Source organism: Semicossyphus pulcher, unplaced genomic scaffold (genome assembly GCF_022749685.1).
Source record: "Semicossyphus pulcher isolate SPU_LCO1_2020_fin unplaced genomic scaffold, fSemPul1.0.p SCAF_3, whole genome shotgun sequence".
NCBI lineage: Eukaryota > Metazoa > Chordata > Actinopteri > Labriformes > Labridae > Semicossyphus > Semicossyphus pulcher.
The window spans coordinates 9,602,920-9,623,070 of NW_027211704.1; the positions used below are offsets into that span (position 1 = coordinate 9,602,920).

Here is a 20,151-nt window from a genome sequence, read left to right on the forward strand (position 1 = left end):
CACTACCCAGCATCCTTTGAGCTAAAAACTCTAAAAACGGTTTTCACTCTCCCAGGTCACGATGGAAAATAATATTAACATGTATTTAGATCTAGTTAAAGTCTGTGACAGTCCGGAAAAAAACAAGCAAGCACCAACTGTGATATCTTCAGAGAAGTGAAGTTTGACATCAGTTAGTGCTAGCGGCACTTTCTGACCCAAACAGCCGACATACGGCATAAAACACTTCACTGCATGAAGAGGAAAAAGACATCCTCTAGTCCCCACTGTGAACGGCACTTCATTGTTTCCATAATATTGTATTTTTTCTTTTATTTGTTGTCTCTTCTTTTCTACTGCTGACCCAAAACAGCTGATCCGATACGTGCGCTGCGTGTGTAGTCATACAGGGCCGATGTGCAGAGTGAGACGTAGTGCCGAGGGAAAGGGCTGCCTGACGTCAATGAGAAGCGTTGACAAAGAATGAAAGTACAGCGTGCACTTAAACTGAAATATTTGTTTATATGTAGGATTCTTTTAAGTGGCGAAAGTACGTGGTACTCCTGACCTCGTCTGCAGCTGTGTTTAACTTAGCTTCTGTGCTGGAGCAGGGGCCGTGCCCATCTACTGTATGTTACTTTTGATAACTACCTCATACAACCCCACTACAAAAAAAAGAACGAACTATCTCTTTAAGAGAGTGGCTTCAACCTGGCATCAAGGTAAAATGTCCCTTTATCGTTCGGCCTTCTTTTAAAGAGACATCAAATATTTTAAGTTCTTATTTCACCAATGCTCATGGATCCAAACGTCATTTACACGCTCTGGAAGTGTATGGCCACGTGACTAAAGCCTGAGGACTGACTTAGTTTTAAAACAAAATCACGGCACACAAACAGTTAGAAAAGAAAAAGTGGGACGGTGTGAACATCTCCACAAGCCCCACAGATGCAGCGATGTTGACATCATCTGTATTCCTGCACTTTCTTCTGTGTCACGCTGAGCCCGGTTTATTTATAGCGTGCTTTTAGCCAACAGGTCCGAGGCAAAGTGCTTTATCGACAACAGTTTAGGACAGGAAATAGAACAATTACATCACAGACTCTAAGAAACGAGGCCACAGAGCGTGTGTGTGCGGCCGGGGTAAGCAGCGGGCTGCCTCCCTGGGTGTGTTTCAGTTATAAAAGCTGACATTTTATTTTGAAGTAATCGCTGTGTAGTGGACTGGATGTAAGCTGAATTCACCAGCGGACGATTATGACTCAGGAAAACCGTTATGTCATCTTCTGCTGCGGACTCTCGCTGCAATTCCATCCCTCCACCACTTCATGTTCCTCATTATCTCATCTGTCATCAGTCCGTGTCACACAGCACCTGCTGCTCACTCGGCTGCCGTTGGGGAATCCCTCTATTTATTGCCCCAGGCTTCTTCTCTATTATTTCTCCTAATAAGGTTTTTACCCCGCTGGCAGGGAGGACTAAATTAGACAGCCGAAGACGGTTCTTTCTTCTGTCTCAGTTTAAGTTTCTGCATGTTGTTCCCATGATAACAAAAAATCCTGACAAAAGAGATATATTGTTTATCTTTAAGAAAAGAAACTTTCATTTCATGTTGATCTTGGCTCCTCTGTGGACAAAGTGATACGTCTTACCTCATGTTTTCTGACACAAACTCTCATCCTGCTTACTTTTAACACTCAAACATATTACACACTGAGAATCTTTACAGTAGAAAATGTAAACAAAGACACCTCCAGGCAGCGTTCTGCAAATCTCCTGGTCTGACATCAACCTGGTGGCCATGGTAACAGCGATTAAAAAACCGTTACAGAAATAATCAATCTTCTTCCTGATGGTCTGTTTGCTTTAAACATGAAGGATAATCATTTCTTCTCTCGTGACAAAGCTTTGTTTTAAACAGGATTGACCTTTCAACTGTGTTTCTGAAGCCGCTTCTGCCCTCCAGGGAGTAAATAGACAAAATGTCATGACCTTTGATCTACAGTTATGACCTTTGACACCAAAGGATATTTCGACCGCAGATTGGACTGTCACTGTCAGGGCTGTTTCTTCTGATTAACCATCTACTATGTGACTTACTCCTGCGCACATACATGTACAGATATAAAGGTGAAGATTGGAAATCACATGTGCTCAGGTAAATTTAGGAACCACTAACATAAAAAATGTTTAACAAATCTACATAGAATAACTTTGTGTTTTGGGTCAAAGTGATTGGATTGGTGTTGGTTGAAGGGTTGCAGCCTGTTTGTGTGAGCTCACTCAGCTCACCTGCTCCACAAAGAACATAGTGAACACCCACATGAACACCTTAAAGCTGCGGGTGACATGCTTCATGCTGTGTGGGATGCTCTGCAGGCTCTGACTGGAAGCAGATGACGACTCATGCTGGCTCATCACCACTACTGTTTACAGACCCGTTTCAACCAAATACTAAATCTACTGCTACAAATCATCTTTGACCAGTCATTCACACTTTAATTTTCTCCTGACTAGATTATTGTAATTCCCTTTACACATGCCTCAGTCAATCGTTTACAGCTGCCAGATTATTAACTACAACCAGCCATCAGTCCCATATCTCCCCTGTTCTTGTGTCCCTCAAATGGCTTCCTGTAACATCCAGAACATACGACAAGATGCTGTTACTTACACATAAAGCGCTGCATGACCTCACCGCGGTTATATCCCAACCTCCCACTCCGTGATTAGATGATCAGAGTGGATGAAAAGTCTACTTTACATCCTGATCATCTAACAACAACTCTGATCATCTAATCTAATCTCGGCTGACTCTTCTGTCTACCCACATTCAAATTTAAAAACAAAATGTGGCTTTTGTAACCTTTGTAAGCTGGTGTTTTATAAGCGCTACATAAATAAAGTTTTACTTATTTACTGAAGCCGGGCCCACATTAAAAAGAGGTTTAAAGTCTTAACAGATGTGTAAAATGAGAGAGAGCCCATACATGATGACAAATAATGATAGATTGAACAGTCTTGTTCCTATAGTGTGTGGAGAGCAACAATATGACCCAAACAGCACTCTACACAGTCCGACTCTCACAGCTGGAAATCTCACTAAATCTCTCACAGTCAAACGAGACTTTAGAGTAAACAAACATGGTGGACGACAGGCAGGAAGAATTGGTGATGATAGAAAAAAGAACACACTGTGAATGAAGTGTTGGAGACGGCGTGAACATGGGCTGTACATGTTACTTTATGCTTCACGTTTGCTTTTGCTGCCATGGCTGCGGTTGTTGTGCTTCCTTCTTCCGTCAGCTTACTTCCTGATTGGCTATCGTTTGGTTCCATGTGAAGATCCACAGAGAGCGTGCTCGGCTGTCCTCGGGGTTCCCCCCACACAACAGGATATCAGATCGTAAATATTGAACATGTTTATTATTTGAAATTGGTGCGGCCACGACGAGCATATCGGGGGAAGTAAAATCACTCTTAACATCCCTCACACCACAGGAACATCTGGAGAGATCATCTTTAGAAGCATCAAAACATCAGGACTTTGCTGACTTTTGTCTGAAGGGGGAATCAGGCCCAAAATCAGCTTGATTATCTTGTAGTGTTTACCCCGCTGTAACTGTAGTGCTTTACCCAATGCAAACACGCAACCCAGATTTTAAAGCAAAGATGGTGTGTGACAGAGAAAAGAGTGTTTGTGTGTGAGTATGTGTGTGTGTGTGTGTGTGTGTGTGAGAGTGCTGTACCTCTCGGCCAGGCCTCTCTTGGTTAGGCCCGATATAGTGATAGGGTCAAAAGGCTCCTCGGTGCCTGAGATGGTGATACCCAGCGGGCCTCCGTACCGCTTCAGCTCCACTGTGTAGATGATGCTGCCTGACGTCTCCTGCTCATCTGAGACACACATACACACACACACACACACACACACACACACACACACACACACGCACACACACTGAGGTTATTCTAATGTTTAAATTCCAAGGATTAAATGATATGCATCTTGTTAATCACATACACAAACACTCAAAAACTTCAGCTTACTAGATGATACCGCATAATCTGTTTACGTGCTCATTTGAAATGCATACGCACACACACACACACACACACACACACACACACACACACACACACATTTTTCCACAGAAGTAGGTCAAAACTCTTCTCAAGAAAACACTGGTGAGGAAGACACAGTTTCCATGGTAACCAGGGAGAAGTCAGCCTCGTCATCACGTAGCATGAAAATATAATCTCTGCATTTTACTCCCCGTGTGTGTGTGTGAGTGTGTGTGCGTGCGTGCGTGTGTATGCGTGTGTGTGTGTGTGTGTGCATTTGATGTAATACTCTTTAAAAAATCTATTTTTGCTTTTTAAATGATCAGAAACAGAAGTCCACTCTTGGTCACCGTTGAATGATAGTGAACTGTTGGTAAGGTCGGTAAGTGTGTGTGTGTGTGTGTGTGTGTGTGCGTGCATGTGAACATACCCTCTGAGTCATAATCTATCATGATTACATAATCATATCAAATCAAACGCGCAGTGGAACAGGCTGACATCTCTTTGCAACAACTTTTGCATTTTCATTTAACTCACAAATCCAAGATGGCGGCTTATGATTGGTAAAATGTAACAAGAGTCTTTAGCTGGATTAAATTCGAGGTTACTACATGTTTGTGGTTCATGTATTAAGATCACCAAGCAGCAGGATGCAATTTTTTTTTTACTATTTCCTAAAAACTTCTTAATTTCTTCCTTTTTAATTGTATTTATGAATTATTCTTTTCTTTTTAAATTGTTTCTGTTTAGAATTTATAAAGGTGTATCTTAATGTACTTGAGATGGCCATTTTAAAACAGCTGCAGGAGTTCATGTGTGTTGGACAACAGCACCACCCTGTGGTTAAACCATGTTACTGCACCCCCTGTAAGTGATGCCTCCTGAACTATTGGACATTATTTAAAAACATTTAAAACAAATATCAACCTGCTTTGAACAGAAAGACTTTTAAGACTTAAATAAAAAAATGCACACGTGTACCTGAGTTGTCTTCATCCTTCCGTATCTTTAGTTTGACCAGCTCCTCGCACTGCTGCAGGATCTGCTCTGCGTCGTCTCTGGAACAGTTCTCCAGTCTGATGTTGTCGATGGCCAGCAGCTTATCACCGGGCTCCAGAGTTCCTGTTCTGAAGGAGACAAAGAGAGGAACAAAGGTGGAACCCGATATGATCAGCTCCAACAAACGCTGTGCCCACCAGACTGGAAGCCAAACTAGATGATGACGATATTGCACAGTATGAGGCGGCACTTGTTTTATAGCAGGAATACTGAGAACTAATTAGTAATATGTGGACAACAGAGTGTAGAATAGACCAGAGTTGAACATGTACCTGTGAGCCATGCTGCCCTTCTTGATGTCAGAGATGATGAGGGGCTCTCCCTGCTTCTTACTGGCTGTGGAGGAAGACGACATCACACTGAGCAGCAGCAACGCAAAGTATATCATCTCACACAACCAAATATATAACAGTATACAAACAAATATAATCCCAGCACCCTAAATATGAAACTGTTAATAAAAAGGAAGGGACTACCAAACAAGAAGCTTTAATATTTTGGGTAATGTATTCGTCATATAACATTTCAAGAGTTATACAATTATCAGGAGCAGAGCTGTCCCTGCATGCTGGTAAATGTGGGTTAAATCAGCTCATCTCTTTTGCCCTGTGAGATCCTTGAGACTTTGAGCTGTGAATACTTCTATCCAGAAGATGTCCCCATTGCACCGTTTTCTGTGTCAGAGACTGTTACAGTTCTTACAGCCTGTTTTTCAAACAGAATCATGTTTGTTGCCAAGTAGGAATTTTGGTGCATGACAATAAACCTCAAATAAAATAAGAAATCTCAAGCTAGTAGTGTTTAGGGTCGGGGGGGGGGGGCTGGAGCCTATCCCAGCCGTCATTGGGCGAGAGGCGGGGTTACGCCTGGACTGATAACCCAGTCAATCACAGGGCTGACACACACAGAGAGAGAGACAACACTTTCACACTCAAATTCACACCTACGGGCAATTTATGAGGAAGTATTTGGACTGTGGGAGGAAGCTGGAGTAGCTGGAGGGAACCCACGCATGCACGAGGAGAACATGCAAATTCCCCCCCCTGAACCTTCTAGCTGTGAGGCAACAGCACTAACCACTGCACCACCGTGCAGCCCAGTATATGTACAATACATCTATTTTTAAGCTGTACTAAAACTGTACAGTTTGCACAGGAATGTGCAAGATATTGTTCAGGCAGTGTGCAAAAGTTTACACTAGGAAAAAGGAGAGAATGTGCATTAATGTGGCGTCATGGAGTAAAACTAAAAACTCTCAGATGTCTTGACACTGATTAAACTTTATTCACTAATGATGTGTGCATTTTTATGAGTGCAAGAACTACAGAAGAGTTTTGTTTTACAAACGGCATATGTGTATTAATCAGGGATGAACTTTTTCTTCTTTAGTGAGCATTTCTGCTGAAAGGATGTGAGAAAGTGCTTCACAGTCTTCGTAGTACTGATGTATTTATATCTGTAATAGTTACTGATGTGTTTAAATTTCTTTACTCCAAATATTTAAAAGCGTTCCAGGTTCAACAGTCCACCTGCCACCCAGCTCATGCTGCTTGATGTAATACATGTATATGTTGGCACACACAGTGTACACACTCTCCAGACTAACAATAATTAACATGGGATGTGGGTTAATCTGCCTGAAGTGAAAGTGTTAACCCTTCTTTGGACAGAAACACTCAAACTTTGCAGTGAGGGATTCTATTTAAGACTTTATCAATCCAAATGAAGTCTATAAGAACACTTTGTGGACACACAAACATGATATCTGAATGACTAATTGAGCCACTCATTCTGAAAGCAGGAGCATTAATCTGCTGCTGTGACAGCCTCCTCTCTACTGGGACGTCTTTGCACAAGACGATGGAACTTGTCTGCAGGGATTTGCTCCTGTTTGTCCGATGAGGTCTGGCTCAAGATGGATTTGAGGTCAGGATTTCAGTGCAGACCAGTCATGCTCTTCCACTCCAAACTGGGAAAACCATTCAAATACGGACCTGGCTTTGTGCACGGCAGCACTGCTATGTTAAAAACAGGAAGGGGTCAAACAGAGAGTGTTGCCACAAGGTGGGAAGAAAAGTTTTGTAGCATTAAGATTTTCTTTAATCAGAACTATGCAGGTGAGACCAGAGCGTGAAAAACAGCCTCGGGCCAAAAGATAAAGATAAGCATGCCTGTCAAACTCACCCAAAAACATCATCAATTATTGTGTCTGACAGATTCTCAATAAATTAGACAAAACGTTTTATTATTAAACACAAATCAATTACAGATACCTTTTGTTTTCACTGTCTTTTAAATGCAATTTCTTGTTGTTGGTTGTTTTTAGTGTCTGTTGAATGCAGTTTGAATATCTACTTATGGTCTTGTTTTAAATGTATTTCTACGTCCCTGTAAAGCCCTGTGGATGTATATCAGGTGCAAAGAACGTCTCTCGCTGATAGAATAAGGTCAGTGGCTTGATACTGATGTCATCGGAATGAAAACAGACTGTGAAAAAGTGCCCTGGTATCTAAACTGTCTTATAAACATTGTTGTGTTTATAGCTGAGTGTTCCCGCAGGCTACAGTTACCTTAAGAGATATATATGTGTGTGTGTTTGGGTGCTCTCATGACATTTAAACACTCTGCCAGCAGCATTTCAAAACAAAAACATAGATCCCATGAACTTTGTTTGGTGTGTGTGTGTGTGTGTGTGTGTGTGTACCGCTGATGGTGAGCCCCAGCTCCACTCCTCTCTTCTTTGGCAGCTTGACGTGGAACGTACCACTACTAGGCACCACGGACTCTGTGAGTGTAACACATGCAGAGAAGCCTTTAATTTAAAAACAGCAACAGATAGTTATTTTCATCCTGCTTAGCATTTTTAATTACAAGACATTTAGCTCTTGCTCTTATCTCCTCTGAATGTCTCCTCTGCAGGGCAAACAGCAGCTTAAAATCCAAACTGTTTGTCTGCATGAGTCATAACACTCATAATGTGAACTCCAGCAGAGAAACAACCGTCATCCAGGAACATGGAGAGTTTAAGATGTGAACGGAGCAGATACTTAGGACTTTTTAACGACCTATTTAGATCAGCTCCAAACTGCAGACTCCTGTAAACACAAAGAGAAGCTCTTTTCGTTCAGTGACTCTGCAGACGTGACATCAAACTTTTATTTCTTAAAGCGAGAAAAGACGAAATCGAACTGCACACAGTCAAAATTTCTTCTTTGTTCTTTGCAACAACTTTGTGTATCAAAGTGAATTAATTTCAAGTGTTGCCTGAAAGCCACAAAAAGTGAAAAATAACCAAATTCAAAAAGTTTCTACACTTGAACGTTCTGAAATTGACGGGTGGGACTTTGCTGCATCTGCTTTCAGGGTTAATGATAAGAAACTCTATTTTCTCTCCATCATTTATCTCTGATTAAATGCTTATTTCATAATTTGCTGGAGAAATTAACGTATTAAATGATGCAATGTAATGTAATGTAATACTACAACAGTGTAAAAACACATAATTAGTTCCTCCAGAGAGCTACAGCCCTGAAATCAAGTGAAAACTAATCAAAGTGTCTCTTATTATGAAATAAAATAAATATTGTTCTCAATAGTGTAAAAAAAAATAGAAGAATAGAACAAACTTTATTATCTTTTTTTTGCATGCACGTGTGCAAATATATATCACACAAAACACAGGGTAACACATTTAGACACATATATAGTTGTTAAAGATGGATATTAAAGGGGTGTTCAATAATAATATAAAGTGCTATGTGCAGTACGAGGTAGCAGGCTGACTTTAAAGTGTCCTCACTGATTACTCTGCATCTTTATCCTGAGGGCAGAAGCTGGAACTGGTGGTTTAGTGGACGGCTGCGGTCCTTAAGAATTTTCCCACTCAGGCGTTGGACCTTCCCGTGATGGTGGGACAGATTGGTTTGTTTGCAGCCTGTTATTGTTCTGCTACCTGAAAGCTTTGCCTTTCTTTTGACGCTCAGGTGCTCATACCACAATGCGATGTTAAAAGGGAGTATACTTTCAAGGAGTGATACTCTATTTAAAGTGCATTTGCTAGCCTCAAAGTTGCTTAAGTTACGCAGCAGGAAGAGTCTTTTTGTAAACAAATTCAACATGATCTGAAAAGGTAAAAGACTGGTCTCACACTGTAGAAGGTACAATAAAGGAGTACATTACCTATTGATGCATTGATTTCATTGACGTTCATTATTAAAAGTTTATGTTCAGTGTTTTAGTAAAACAATACCAAAGTTCTTATAGTAAACTTATATCTGAAATAGCTTTTTATTGAATAGATAAAAACATATTAAAAGCTCCCCAAGCTAAAAATGCAAGCTTTTGTGGAGGTTACCAAGAGAGACGTTTCCCTGAATGAAAATGTTCTTATCTTCTAGTGAAAAATTGTTTTATTTAATGGTGTCTATGTTGTTTTCTAAAAACTAATGATTGAACCTAGTGAAATATTTGGCTAACTTTGAACTCATTTTTAGAATGATTGTCCAAAAGCTTTAAAGTTACAGTTTTAATGAAAACTAGGAGACTGCTTCTGCCTACAGATCGACCATGAAATAAATCAGCATATTTACTTTAAAATTAAAATCATCACATTCGTCCTTTCAAAAACATTAATGATTAAAGCTTCATCTGTTTGTGAGGTTAAATTGTATAAACACACAGCTTTGAACTTGTTGGATGTCACTGTGGTTGTTTCATCTTCATGAAAAGCATGTACATGGGGTTTGTGGCCTGCAGTGAAGAGCTGGTATTATTCTGTCCTGTCTGCACGGAGACAAACTGTCAGCAGAGATGACCCGTTTATCTGTCTGTGCTGTGTCATTCAATTTCTAACAAAACTGCTAAATGCCAGCTGCTCCATTTGCTTTAATGGTGCCACAACCACAATGGATGTCTGACACCTGTTGATGTAACAACAACAGGTGTTGCAACTGTAGTTTATCATGAGTGTTAATAAAGTTTCACTGTCACAACAGAGGGTAGTAAAGCAGCTCCTTATAGCAGAAACATGGTAATAATTCATGACTTCCAACTTCACTAACCTGCTACATCGAACTCAATCTCCAGTGAGACCTTATTGGTCAGCGCTGCGTCTCGGAGAAGCTGATTGGCCTCCTCTAGTGTTCCGTCTTCTGTTGGGATCCCATTGATTGACAGGAGGCGGTCTCCCACCTGCAGCAGGCCACACCTACAAGAGAAACCATGATGATATCCATCAACACTCTTTTGAAATTCTGTGATGTAACCTTGCAGTCCCATTACAGTTGTTTGGAGAGGTGAATCAGGTATAAATCAGTCTGAGCCAGGTCTTTGGTTTTTAAGGGTTTATTACAGCAGAAGGAGACAACACCACCTGTGGCTTTTTGAGTGTGTACCATGATGTCACCGAGGAGCTGACACAGAGCCCACTGCTGTGTTACACATCACATTATTTTTAGCCGCTGTGTTTCTCACTTCTATTGTTTAGATTTAGAAGATTCTTATTTTCCAAAACATCCTCTCCCCACATTTAGTGCTGGAGTGAAAGTAGAGCACATTAGAGTTTATTATTAAAGTCGTAAATTATGTAAATACATTCCCTTCGTAACAGAGGTACTATGAAAGAGTTATTCAGTCTTTTGAGATATTGGTCTGTGCATTTGAGCAATTTCGGAGGTGAAGCCTCTTGTGTTATTCATAAATGTGACTGCATTTCAAGTCACTTCAGTTATAGGCCTACTTAGCACGACTGTTAACAAATCCACAATCCTTCTGCTGCTAACTTACCTGAGTTAGCAATCTTAGACACTCATAAAGACATGTGAAGCTACTACGTTGGCGGACTGTTTTAGGTTCTCCAATAAACACAGGTTTGACTTTTCTTGAACATTTAGTAAAGTTCACAACCTTAAAACTGAAACAAATGCAGAAGATTCTGACATCAAAATCAAACAAATGCACAAATCATTCCAAACTCTTTTGAAAAAAAAATCCAAGCAGGGATCTTCACCAGCTAACACACTTTTTCAAGCTAACAGTTAACTAAGTTTAACACTGTGACACTTAAAGCACAGGGGCGAGAACTGATCAGTAGCTCTGCTGGAGAAAATCCTATGTTTATTTAGTCCTTGGTGTTGAAATGTACATGAGTGGTCTGCTAGGTGCTGAAATAATTTCCCCTATGCTGATGAAAGGGCCTGTGGTACATGCAAGAGTGTGCATTAGCTTGCATGAAGGTGTGGTACACTTCAGGATTTGGGAGTTTGAAGAAATAGTCACCCTTCAGCATATCTACATCCATCCAGCATCTATACAGCACGCTTATTCTGTTCAGGGTCGTGGGGGGGGGGGCTGGAGCTAATGCCAGCTTTTATTGGGTGAGAGGCGGGGTTACACCTGGACTGATCACTACATAGAGACAAACCTTTCACGCTCACATTGGGGCGGCTGTAGCTCAGTGGTACAGTCGGTCATCTCTCAATTGGAAGGTTGGGGGTTCGATCCCTGCAACAGTCACGTGTCCTTGGGCAAGACACTGAACCCAGATCGCATAGCGGCATTGCCATCGAGTATGAATGGGCATAGATCTGATTGGAGATTAGTGCTCAGGCCTTTACCATCAGTGTGTGTGAATATGTAGTGTAAAAGCAGCTCTGAGTGGTCACCATTTACCATCTACAGTTAGGCAATTTTAGAGTCACCAATGAACCTAACAAGCATGTCTTTGGACTGTGGGAGGAAGCCGGAGAACCCGGAGGGAACCCATGCATGCACGGGGAGAACATGCAAACTCCACAAATAAAGGCCCCCTACATCCGAACCGGGATTCGAACCAGAAACCTTCTAGCTGTGAGGCTACAGCGCTAACCGCTGCACCACCGTGCAGCCACATCCTGTTACCATTAATATGAGACAGTGCTCTCGACTGTAAAGAGTAAAGTAGCTGAACCTTTTGAACCTTTGACCTTGGTTTTGGATGACCTGGAAGTGACCCTTGATGGAAAGGCCCAGTGTCTCTACATCAGACCAGCACAATCATGGCAGGGAATACAGCATGATGGAAAGTCAGAGCAGTCACTTCAACGGCTACATTAGGAAAGAGTGGTTTATGTGACTGTGAAAGCTTTTTTGGATGGTTTAAGGGTCAAGGGTTATGACTGTAGTTTAGAACAACTGCACTGAACTAATATGAGAGCCACATTATTACATGCTGCTAAATGATTATGGTAGTGATCCCTCTGTGCACCAAGGAGACTTCTGACAGGAGGAAATGAAGATGAAGTGATCCGTCTCACTTTAACTAGACCTCACATAAATGCAGTTCATAGCGGGGCAGTTAGGATTCCCACTTGTCTGCGTGTGACACACACGCACACACAGACACACAGTTGATATATCCTCCATTAAGCCATGAGTGGGTGACCTGTATTAATATACAGTCAGGCGTCTTCATTATGATCTACTGAGGATTAAATGGCCTGCCAGCACGATCGTCCCTCTCTCAGTGTCCCTGCTGTTTCACATTTTTCTTCCTCGGTTTCTCTGTTGCACTTTTTCTCCCTTTTGTTGCAACAGTTTTCACAGTAAATTCAGAATCAGGGTGCCTCTAAATTATAGATTATTTATTTAACATAAGCAGTAAGATGTTTGAATGATTTAGCAACATACATGCACACACATATATTCAACATTATACTAAACAGGATTTAAAGAGAAAGTTCTAGCAGTACTAATGCACGCTGATGAAGGTCAAAGAGGACGTAGCTGCACATGCGTATGGTTTTAAAGGCTATAAGTTGCGGTTAAGTGTAATTGAGGGCGGTGTGACAGGGTTTATTTGGATTCTGCCTTTCAAACAGGAAGGAAGGTACTTATCGATTCCTCCAGCGTGGGCGCGGGGAAACTAACTAATTAGTGTTGTTAGCGTGGGCGCTAATGGAGAGGGGAGTGTGGCCTAGGGGTGCAGAAACACACCCAGCACTTAGAGAGGCTGTTAATATGACAGCAACATAAATCAGCACACACACATATGCACATGCAATGCAAACAACCAAGAGTTCATACAGAGAGGCTCGGAGAAGCTGTTCGGACATATGCATGAATGAAAAAATGGAAACACAGAGGACTGAACACGCACACATGCACACATGTATATATTAAGAGGCCACCTACGCTCGTATACAGTAAATGCTTAAAAATGTCCATACCCCCACCCACACACACATCGCACAGAGCTGCAAATACACTACCAACATCAGTTCACACACACACACACACACACACACACACACACACACACACACACACACACAAACACCAACACTCAGACACACACAGGAAGCCTGAGTATGGCTGCTTTAAAGTAAGCACATGTCAAAGCCTCTAAATAACACCCCTGCAGCACATGATGCTACACTGAAGTACAAAGTATGAAGTACACTGCAGGACCTTCTAAGGCTACTTCAGGTACATACATTCAAACAGGATGTTGTACATACGTGCAATTCCAGGCACTGTGTTTTTAACTGGTATATTAGGTAATATGTAATATTAGCAACCTCAGCCAACGGTGCAGGGCAATATGGCTAATGGTAATATACTGTATATAACCATGCAAATTTGCTTCTATCTTGATCAGTATCATTATTTCATGTGGTATATATAATTGGATAATGCCTCTAAACTTTTGTTGTTCAAAGTAAATAACAGCAAAAACACAAACATAAAGTTGTCCTTTAAAAAAATAACAGAGTGCCTTACGATGAGTTCATTGTTTCTACACAAATTCACAATTCAAAAACAGTTTCTTTGCAGCTCTTTGGTGGGTCTTCGGGGGCTACGAGCTGAGCTGACACTCTTCTTTAGCTCAACTTGTTTCTCTCTTAACTTTTAGTAGTTAGATGACCAACCTCCTCCAGTGAGAGGTTGTTGTATTGCGCAGTGTGACGACCCTCTGGGAGCTCGCATCCAAAGTCGGGTCATCAGGTTAGTTGGCTCACATGACCTGGCTTCTTACCATATTAGCTGGTGGTCAATCTTTCTCCCTGGCTTCCACCATGTTTGGTTTGCTTGTCTTAAGTTTGCTTTAATGCTGAGTTTTTCCTTTAGTTATGTCAAATAGAACTATTTTTACTTTAACTCATGTCTCCCCTTCTTTGTCCAGCCATGAGCCAGGCTGTGACAACAGTAAGAAAGATATCTGAAATGTTTTCATATCCGGCCTGCAAGCTAAAAACCGCAGACTGACAGCTGTTGTTGCGTTCATTTCCCCTGAGTGCTATAGGCTGTAAGATCTATCCATGTGGAGTAAACAAGTCCAAACCTTATCATAGAGTTCTGCGTATTCTTTCCTGATCGCCCTTACAAATTGCCCATCACTAAAAGACATGCGTCGAGTAGAGTTCAGTTGTTGAAGTTTCAAAATAAAAGTCTCAGTTTAATTCCAAAGACAAGCTTTGCATCTCTGCCCAAGGTTTTCGTGCAAAAAGGCCAAACATCACAGGAACAGACACGCTGGAACACAAAGACATAATGTGTGGTGTACTCATGTGTAAATGTGTGTTCTCACCTCTCTGCAGAGCTGTCGGGCTCTATGAATCTGATAAGCGGTGGAGCGGACAGTGTTTCTGTGGCGAATATCCCCCCCTGCAGCTGGACACCGAAGCCATTGAGTGGGTCGCCTGTAAGGACGACCTCACTGGTCTCTACATGGACCACCTGACCACCCGGACCCACCGAGCTGGACGCCAGGGACACTGAACGCACACAGATACACACACATGAATTTATCATCCTGTTCCCTACTAAAGAAATATATCATTGTTCAGACAGAAACAGCTTACAGGAGCTTTTGTGCTCTTTCTTCCTCTGCCGTCGTTTGAGCAGCGAGTTTCGTGGACTCATGGGAACTGTAGGCCGGGGCAGGGTGCTGGAGCTCTGGCTGCTGGGGCCCGATGTGGTGGTCGAGCCGGGAGAGAAACTGGCAGATACCAGAGCTGCAGAAAGAGAGAGAGAAAAGACAGTCAGTGTTTAATCACTACAATATCAGAAGAGGAAGAAGGAAAGAAAGAAAGCCTATGTCCGTGCTCTTACACTTGCAGTAGTCGAGGCTGTTGATGGTGTTGTTATTCGAGGCCGTCCACGACTTGTTGAGGGTGGAGCTTGTGTTGCAGAGGGTGGAGTTTGCAGTGTGACAGTAGTTGACACAGGGGTCCCAGGAGTGGGGGTGGTCCGACTTCTGAACCTTCACTGGAACACGCATAAATGATTTTGTTACTGTGAGTTTTTGACTCACGTAAATCCCAAGTTTAGCCTAACCCTCAATATTAGCAATTATATAAGCGCTAAAAACACCTGAGCGCACGTTTTAACAGCAGCCTCGATAATGTGTGTGAATTTCCTCATGTAATTCTCATCAGCAAAGTGAATATGCATATTTCCTAAGATGACAAACTTCACTGTAAATGGAAAAATACGATCAGATTTCTGCCCTCTCCCACAGAGGATTGGAGGGCTACGAGAAGAAGTACCTGAGATAGCACTGACAAACCAACTTAGCTTAGCGTTAGCCAGGCGATCTGAGAGTTTAAAGCTCCATATCTAGAGTTCTGTTCATAGTTGTTCAATAAAAGTTGCCTGACCTTGTTCCTGTTGGATAATTGTTCAGTGTCAGAGTTTTTCAACACTCCAGCTTTGGTAAAAAAGGAATAAATAACCCAGCCCAGAATGCTTCTGTAACCCACATTATACAAGGCAAATTCTCCAGACCATGCTCTGATCCCTCGGCAGCAAAGGCAGATAACACTTTTAAAGGTGTGACAGAATGTGTTCTCACTTCATTTACTTCCCTAAGATCTCTTGAAAAAGGTAAGACACCTGTAGCACAGCACAAAGTCTTGCAGGAGCTGATTCAAAGAATGAAATAAGCGGGAGTCGCTCATTATCCATGGACCGTATCGCTGAGCTGGGAATAACTTGGATAGAGACAAAACAAACACCTGCCAGTATTTAGAAAAGTAAAATTAAATAGGATTCTGTAAATCATAAGCAAATCACTTCCAATTATCCAACAACACAACTGATGAGTCTCCATCTGTTAAAGAGTAACCTTCAGATGTCGGGGGGGAAACCTCTTCTGGGGAAACTCCCACTGCGAGCATCATCGCACAATCAAGGTTAAATTGTGACAACCTACACGGCTCCGTGTGTAATTCCTCCACACACACTGATCTCAGCTCTGAAGTCGATCCTAAGCTGCCCCGTGCTGCCACATCCATCCTGCAGAGCTTTTGTTTCCTCGACATGTGAGTCATCTTATCTGAAGCGCTCTGTTGGCGGGGGGTCTGAGGAGCAAAAGTGTTGGGGCAGCCTCGGGGTGATATCTGAGAAATGTGGAAACATTCTCCCCTCTAATCCTCCCTGAGTAAAAATAAAGTCATTATGGCTGCAGAAATACGCAGCAGAGGCAGATCTGCTGGCTGCAGTCACGCTGATAGATGCACACACACAAAGACAGCACATACCTAAAATAATAAATAGAAGACGTATGAATGCACACAATCAAAGTCGCACACACACAACTGCAAAACCTCTAATCAGAGTTTCCATTAATAAAGCAGCTGAAGGATGACCGCGAGGTCTCCTGCATGGCATCGGGATCCTAATGAGCTGTGTTCACGTCCTAACACACACACACACACACACACACACACACACATACACACACACACACACACACCTACGCAGACGGTCACACAATCCTGATTAGACGAAGGGAAGAATGAATTTGCTTCATTGTGATAAATGAGGGAGACGTGAGATGAGATGGCGACCTTTCGAGTGTGTGTGTGCGTGTGTGCACGGTCAGCTAACATGAAGCTTCGTGTACTTTCTTAAAATGAACTTCATTGATTTTTGTTGCTCGTTATTCCTCTCATATTGGTCAGAGGCCTAACCCTTCAGAATATGAAGCTATAGGTACCCTATAGTGTCATTTCTGAACGCTGTCCTGTATCTTATTGTGTCAATTTGACGTTGAATCTATTTGTCATAATATAACTCATGTGAAAGTATGATTAGGATGGCAGGCAGGGGCGATGGACGGATGAGGGTTTGCACAATTGGTTGACAATGTAAAATAATGCGTACATATTCTTTCATCAAGTTGAAGGAAGCAGCTTCCTGCAGACCTTTTTACACGTCGTAATGATGCAAAATCCGTATTAAAGCAACAATAGAAATTTCATTCAAGCTCGGAAGTTAAATTTATCCACAGCAACAAATATCTGCGTATAAATTCAGAATGTGAAGGCGAGTTTAGTCACATTTTAGTCATTTTTACCCATTATAGTTTCAGTCGACGAAAACTCAAAACATTTGAGTCTCGTTTTAGTAAAACCGTTTTCTCTCCCTTGAGAATATATGACCCCTCTTTTCACCTGTTTGCTTCAGGTAAAATTAACACTTTCAATTTCAGCAGATCATCCAAACAGTAAAAGAACGATGAGGACACAGCATCTGAAGGTTACTTTTCATCATCGCTTCTCATTTAAACGGTCTGACTGATGGTGTGTACCCACTGAACGCAAACGCATACAGCCGGAAATTCGTCCCCATTCATTGTGTATGCAAGCAGCTGATTCGCTGCATGCTGGGATACCTTGCGACGTGCACCAGGCAAGCGGCGCCACTTTTATAGCAGCTTTTCTTCCTCATTATGTCATAATCATGCATTCAATGAAAACGGTGATATACTATTTAGTGAATAAACCTTGTGAAGTGTTAAGTGTTGTGAAAAGTATACTCATTTCACCAACTTTGGCCAGATATCCTGCCTCCTTACTTGTATCTGCCTTACATCCTGCAAGCCCTGATCAAATTGGTAACTTCCCACAGAGGTTTTGTTGTGCGCAGGCGATAGCAGATGGACCACATGGGTTATCAGTAAAATTTTCCTCTCTAAAATTGCTATCAGTATTCCCAAATTGGTCTGTCTCTATTAGTTATTATAGCTAACTTTATTTAGAAAATCTAACAAGATGTTTCACATTTATCTTTGGTACTTGCAGTGAAGCCCTGCATGTGCAAATCTGACTACAGTGGTACCTTGATGGTCAGAAGAGTGGGGCCATTGACGAAGTGGAAGTGAGAACAAAAAATTTGAGTAGGAGAGAGAACAAAAGGAGAAAAAAGGAACAAAAAGAAATGATAAGACAAAAGTAGATAAATGGGGACGAGATCAAATAAGAGGGGAGGAGAGGAGATGAGAAAGGAGGGCAAGGAAACATGAAAAGAGCAGAGTAGAAAAGAGGTGATGGAGATGAAACGAGTTGCGAGTGGAGGAGGAGAGGAGATGAGGAGAGGAGAGGAGGAGGTGTCAGCCTGTAAGCAGCGTCTGACAGCAAGCAGGAGAGGTGTAATGACTTTAATTAAATACCATCCTGCTTTCACACTCGCTGTCACTCAGCTTTCATTGATCTGCCGCTTCTCTTTTCAACTCTCTTCCTGTCGTTATCACGCTGCGATGAAGCTCCCGCCCCACAAATTCAGTAGAAAGTAGAAGTGAGGCTGAGTCTATTTCCGTCTTCAATTTGCCTCTATTTTGTGTCTGTCATCCTCTTTGTATAATCCTGACTTCCCCACCCTCCCTCTGAAGTCTCAGGTCAAAGAAAAATGCAGCATTAAGAAACACACAAACAGATTTTTCCCGCCAACCAGACAACAAAAGTGCTCGTGCTTGTCTGACGTACAATACCCGCGGCTTTATCACAGCTTCTACATGCGTGTGACTCTGCGTATATGTGAATGTACACTCGTCATACTTAACCCCTCAGCTGTGGGCATTAACCTGGATAATAAAGCAGCTGCAGGAATCAACGTTTCTCCTGTAAATCCACTGGCACTAATTCTGCAGATGAGAAGCCGTCACTCGGCTGCGGGTGAAGAAACACTCCTTCAGCTAATTAAGAGCAGAGTTGCTGCCGAAGCAAAAAAAAAAACCCCACATCAATCTGTGTCGCAGGAGAAAGAGCAGCATTAAGAGCGACCCCGGGATGAGTGAAATCTTTGTCTTCTTCGGTCTGCTAAATGCGCAACTTAACGTCGAGAAATCCTTGTCGGGGTTTTTACTGTGACCTAATTCTGGGTCTCTCATTTAACTGCCGAAGAAGGTGTGATGACATGAAGCTCAGAAATGTAATCCTTTGATTTCTGCAATAGAAATTGTCCACCAGTGTCTTTTTAAGGGTTTTTTCATTTGTGGGAGTATTTTCAAATGTTTAATATCCCTAGAATCCCAAGAAAGACATTGAAAATGCAAAAAAAACCCAAACTAAATTGGCATGCCAGGAGCACGACACTACTATGATGTATAAGGGGCCATTGTTTTAAAAAAAACGGAGCAGGTGAAGAAGAGATTAAAGTTGTAAATTTGCCAGAAAGAAGTGTTAAATTTGCTCTGGACACCTGAGCGCTTAACATCCTTAATATAGCCGTCAGCCACGACCTTGGGGTGGTTGTTTGTTGTCTAAGCCTCCATCCAAACAACAAACGTTAGTTTTGTTTATTTTTGTCTGTAATGCAGGTTTGTTTCCTCTCAGTAGGCGTCATGAGGTCGTAGGGTAACTTCCATGTGTGATGGTGACCCCTGGGGCAAACGGGGAGCATGGAAACGTGTGTTTTGGCAGCAGAGGGTCGCTCAGTCTTTCCCCTCGATGAAGCCTGCTTCTTGTGTGTGCTAAATATGCGCCGAGCTCCGAGTCATGCATGCCTGTGTGAGCAGCAGAGCCAACAGTGCAGAGAGGAGAAACAGGTGAATGGAGAGAGAGGGGGCTCGCTTTTTTTGGGGGGGTCGCGGCTCAAAAAGGTTTCTATAAACATGATTTTACAAGTTTTTGTTTCTCCCATGTTTTTTGGCAAATTTACAACTTTAATCTCTGAACTTTTGAGTTTCTTCTCTGAATATTACTCTTCTCATCTGGCTCTGTTTCTTTTGGCCCTAATACGCAGTCGTACGACACAGAGTATGATCTTGCAAAATGTAATACATACACATCG

General features: G+C 42.1%; 1 protein-coding gene across 1 annotated transcript in view; it reads right to left on the minus strand.

Moving 5' to 3' along the window:
• grip2b (glutamate receptor interacting protein 2b) overlaps positions 1 to 20,151 on the minus strand; it is a 290,436-nt gene that overhangs the window by 5,004 nt on the left and 265,281 nt on the right. The window contains exons 10-16 of the mRNA XM_069678196.1: positions 14,940 to 15,092; positions 14,666 to 14,852; positions 10,161 to 10,306; positions 7,805 to 7,885; positions 5,373 to 5,436; positions 5,023 to 5,168; positions 3,729 to 3,873 (exon numbers count right to left, since the gene is read on the minus strand). Coding sequence (XP_069534297.1) covers positions 3,729 to 3,873; positions 5,023 to 5,168; positions 5,373 to 5,436; positions 7,805 to 7,885; positions 10,161 to 10,306; positions 14,666 to 14,852; positions 14,940 to 15,092 — 922 coding nt within the window. The remainder of the gene's footprint in view (positions 1 to 3,728; positions 3,874 to 5,022; positions 5,169 to 5,372; positions 5,437 to 7,804; positions 7,886 to 10,160; positions 10,307 to 14,665; positions 14,853 to 14,939; positions 15,093 to 20,151) is intronic.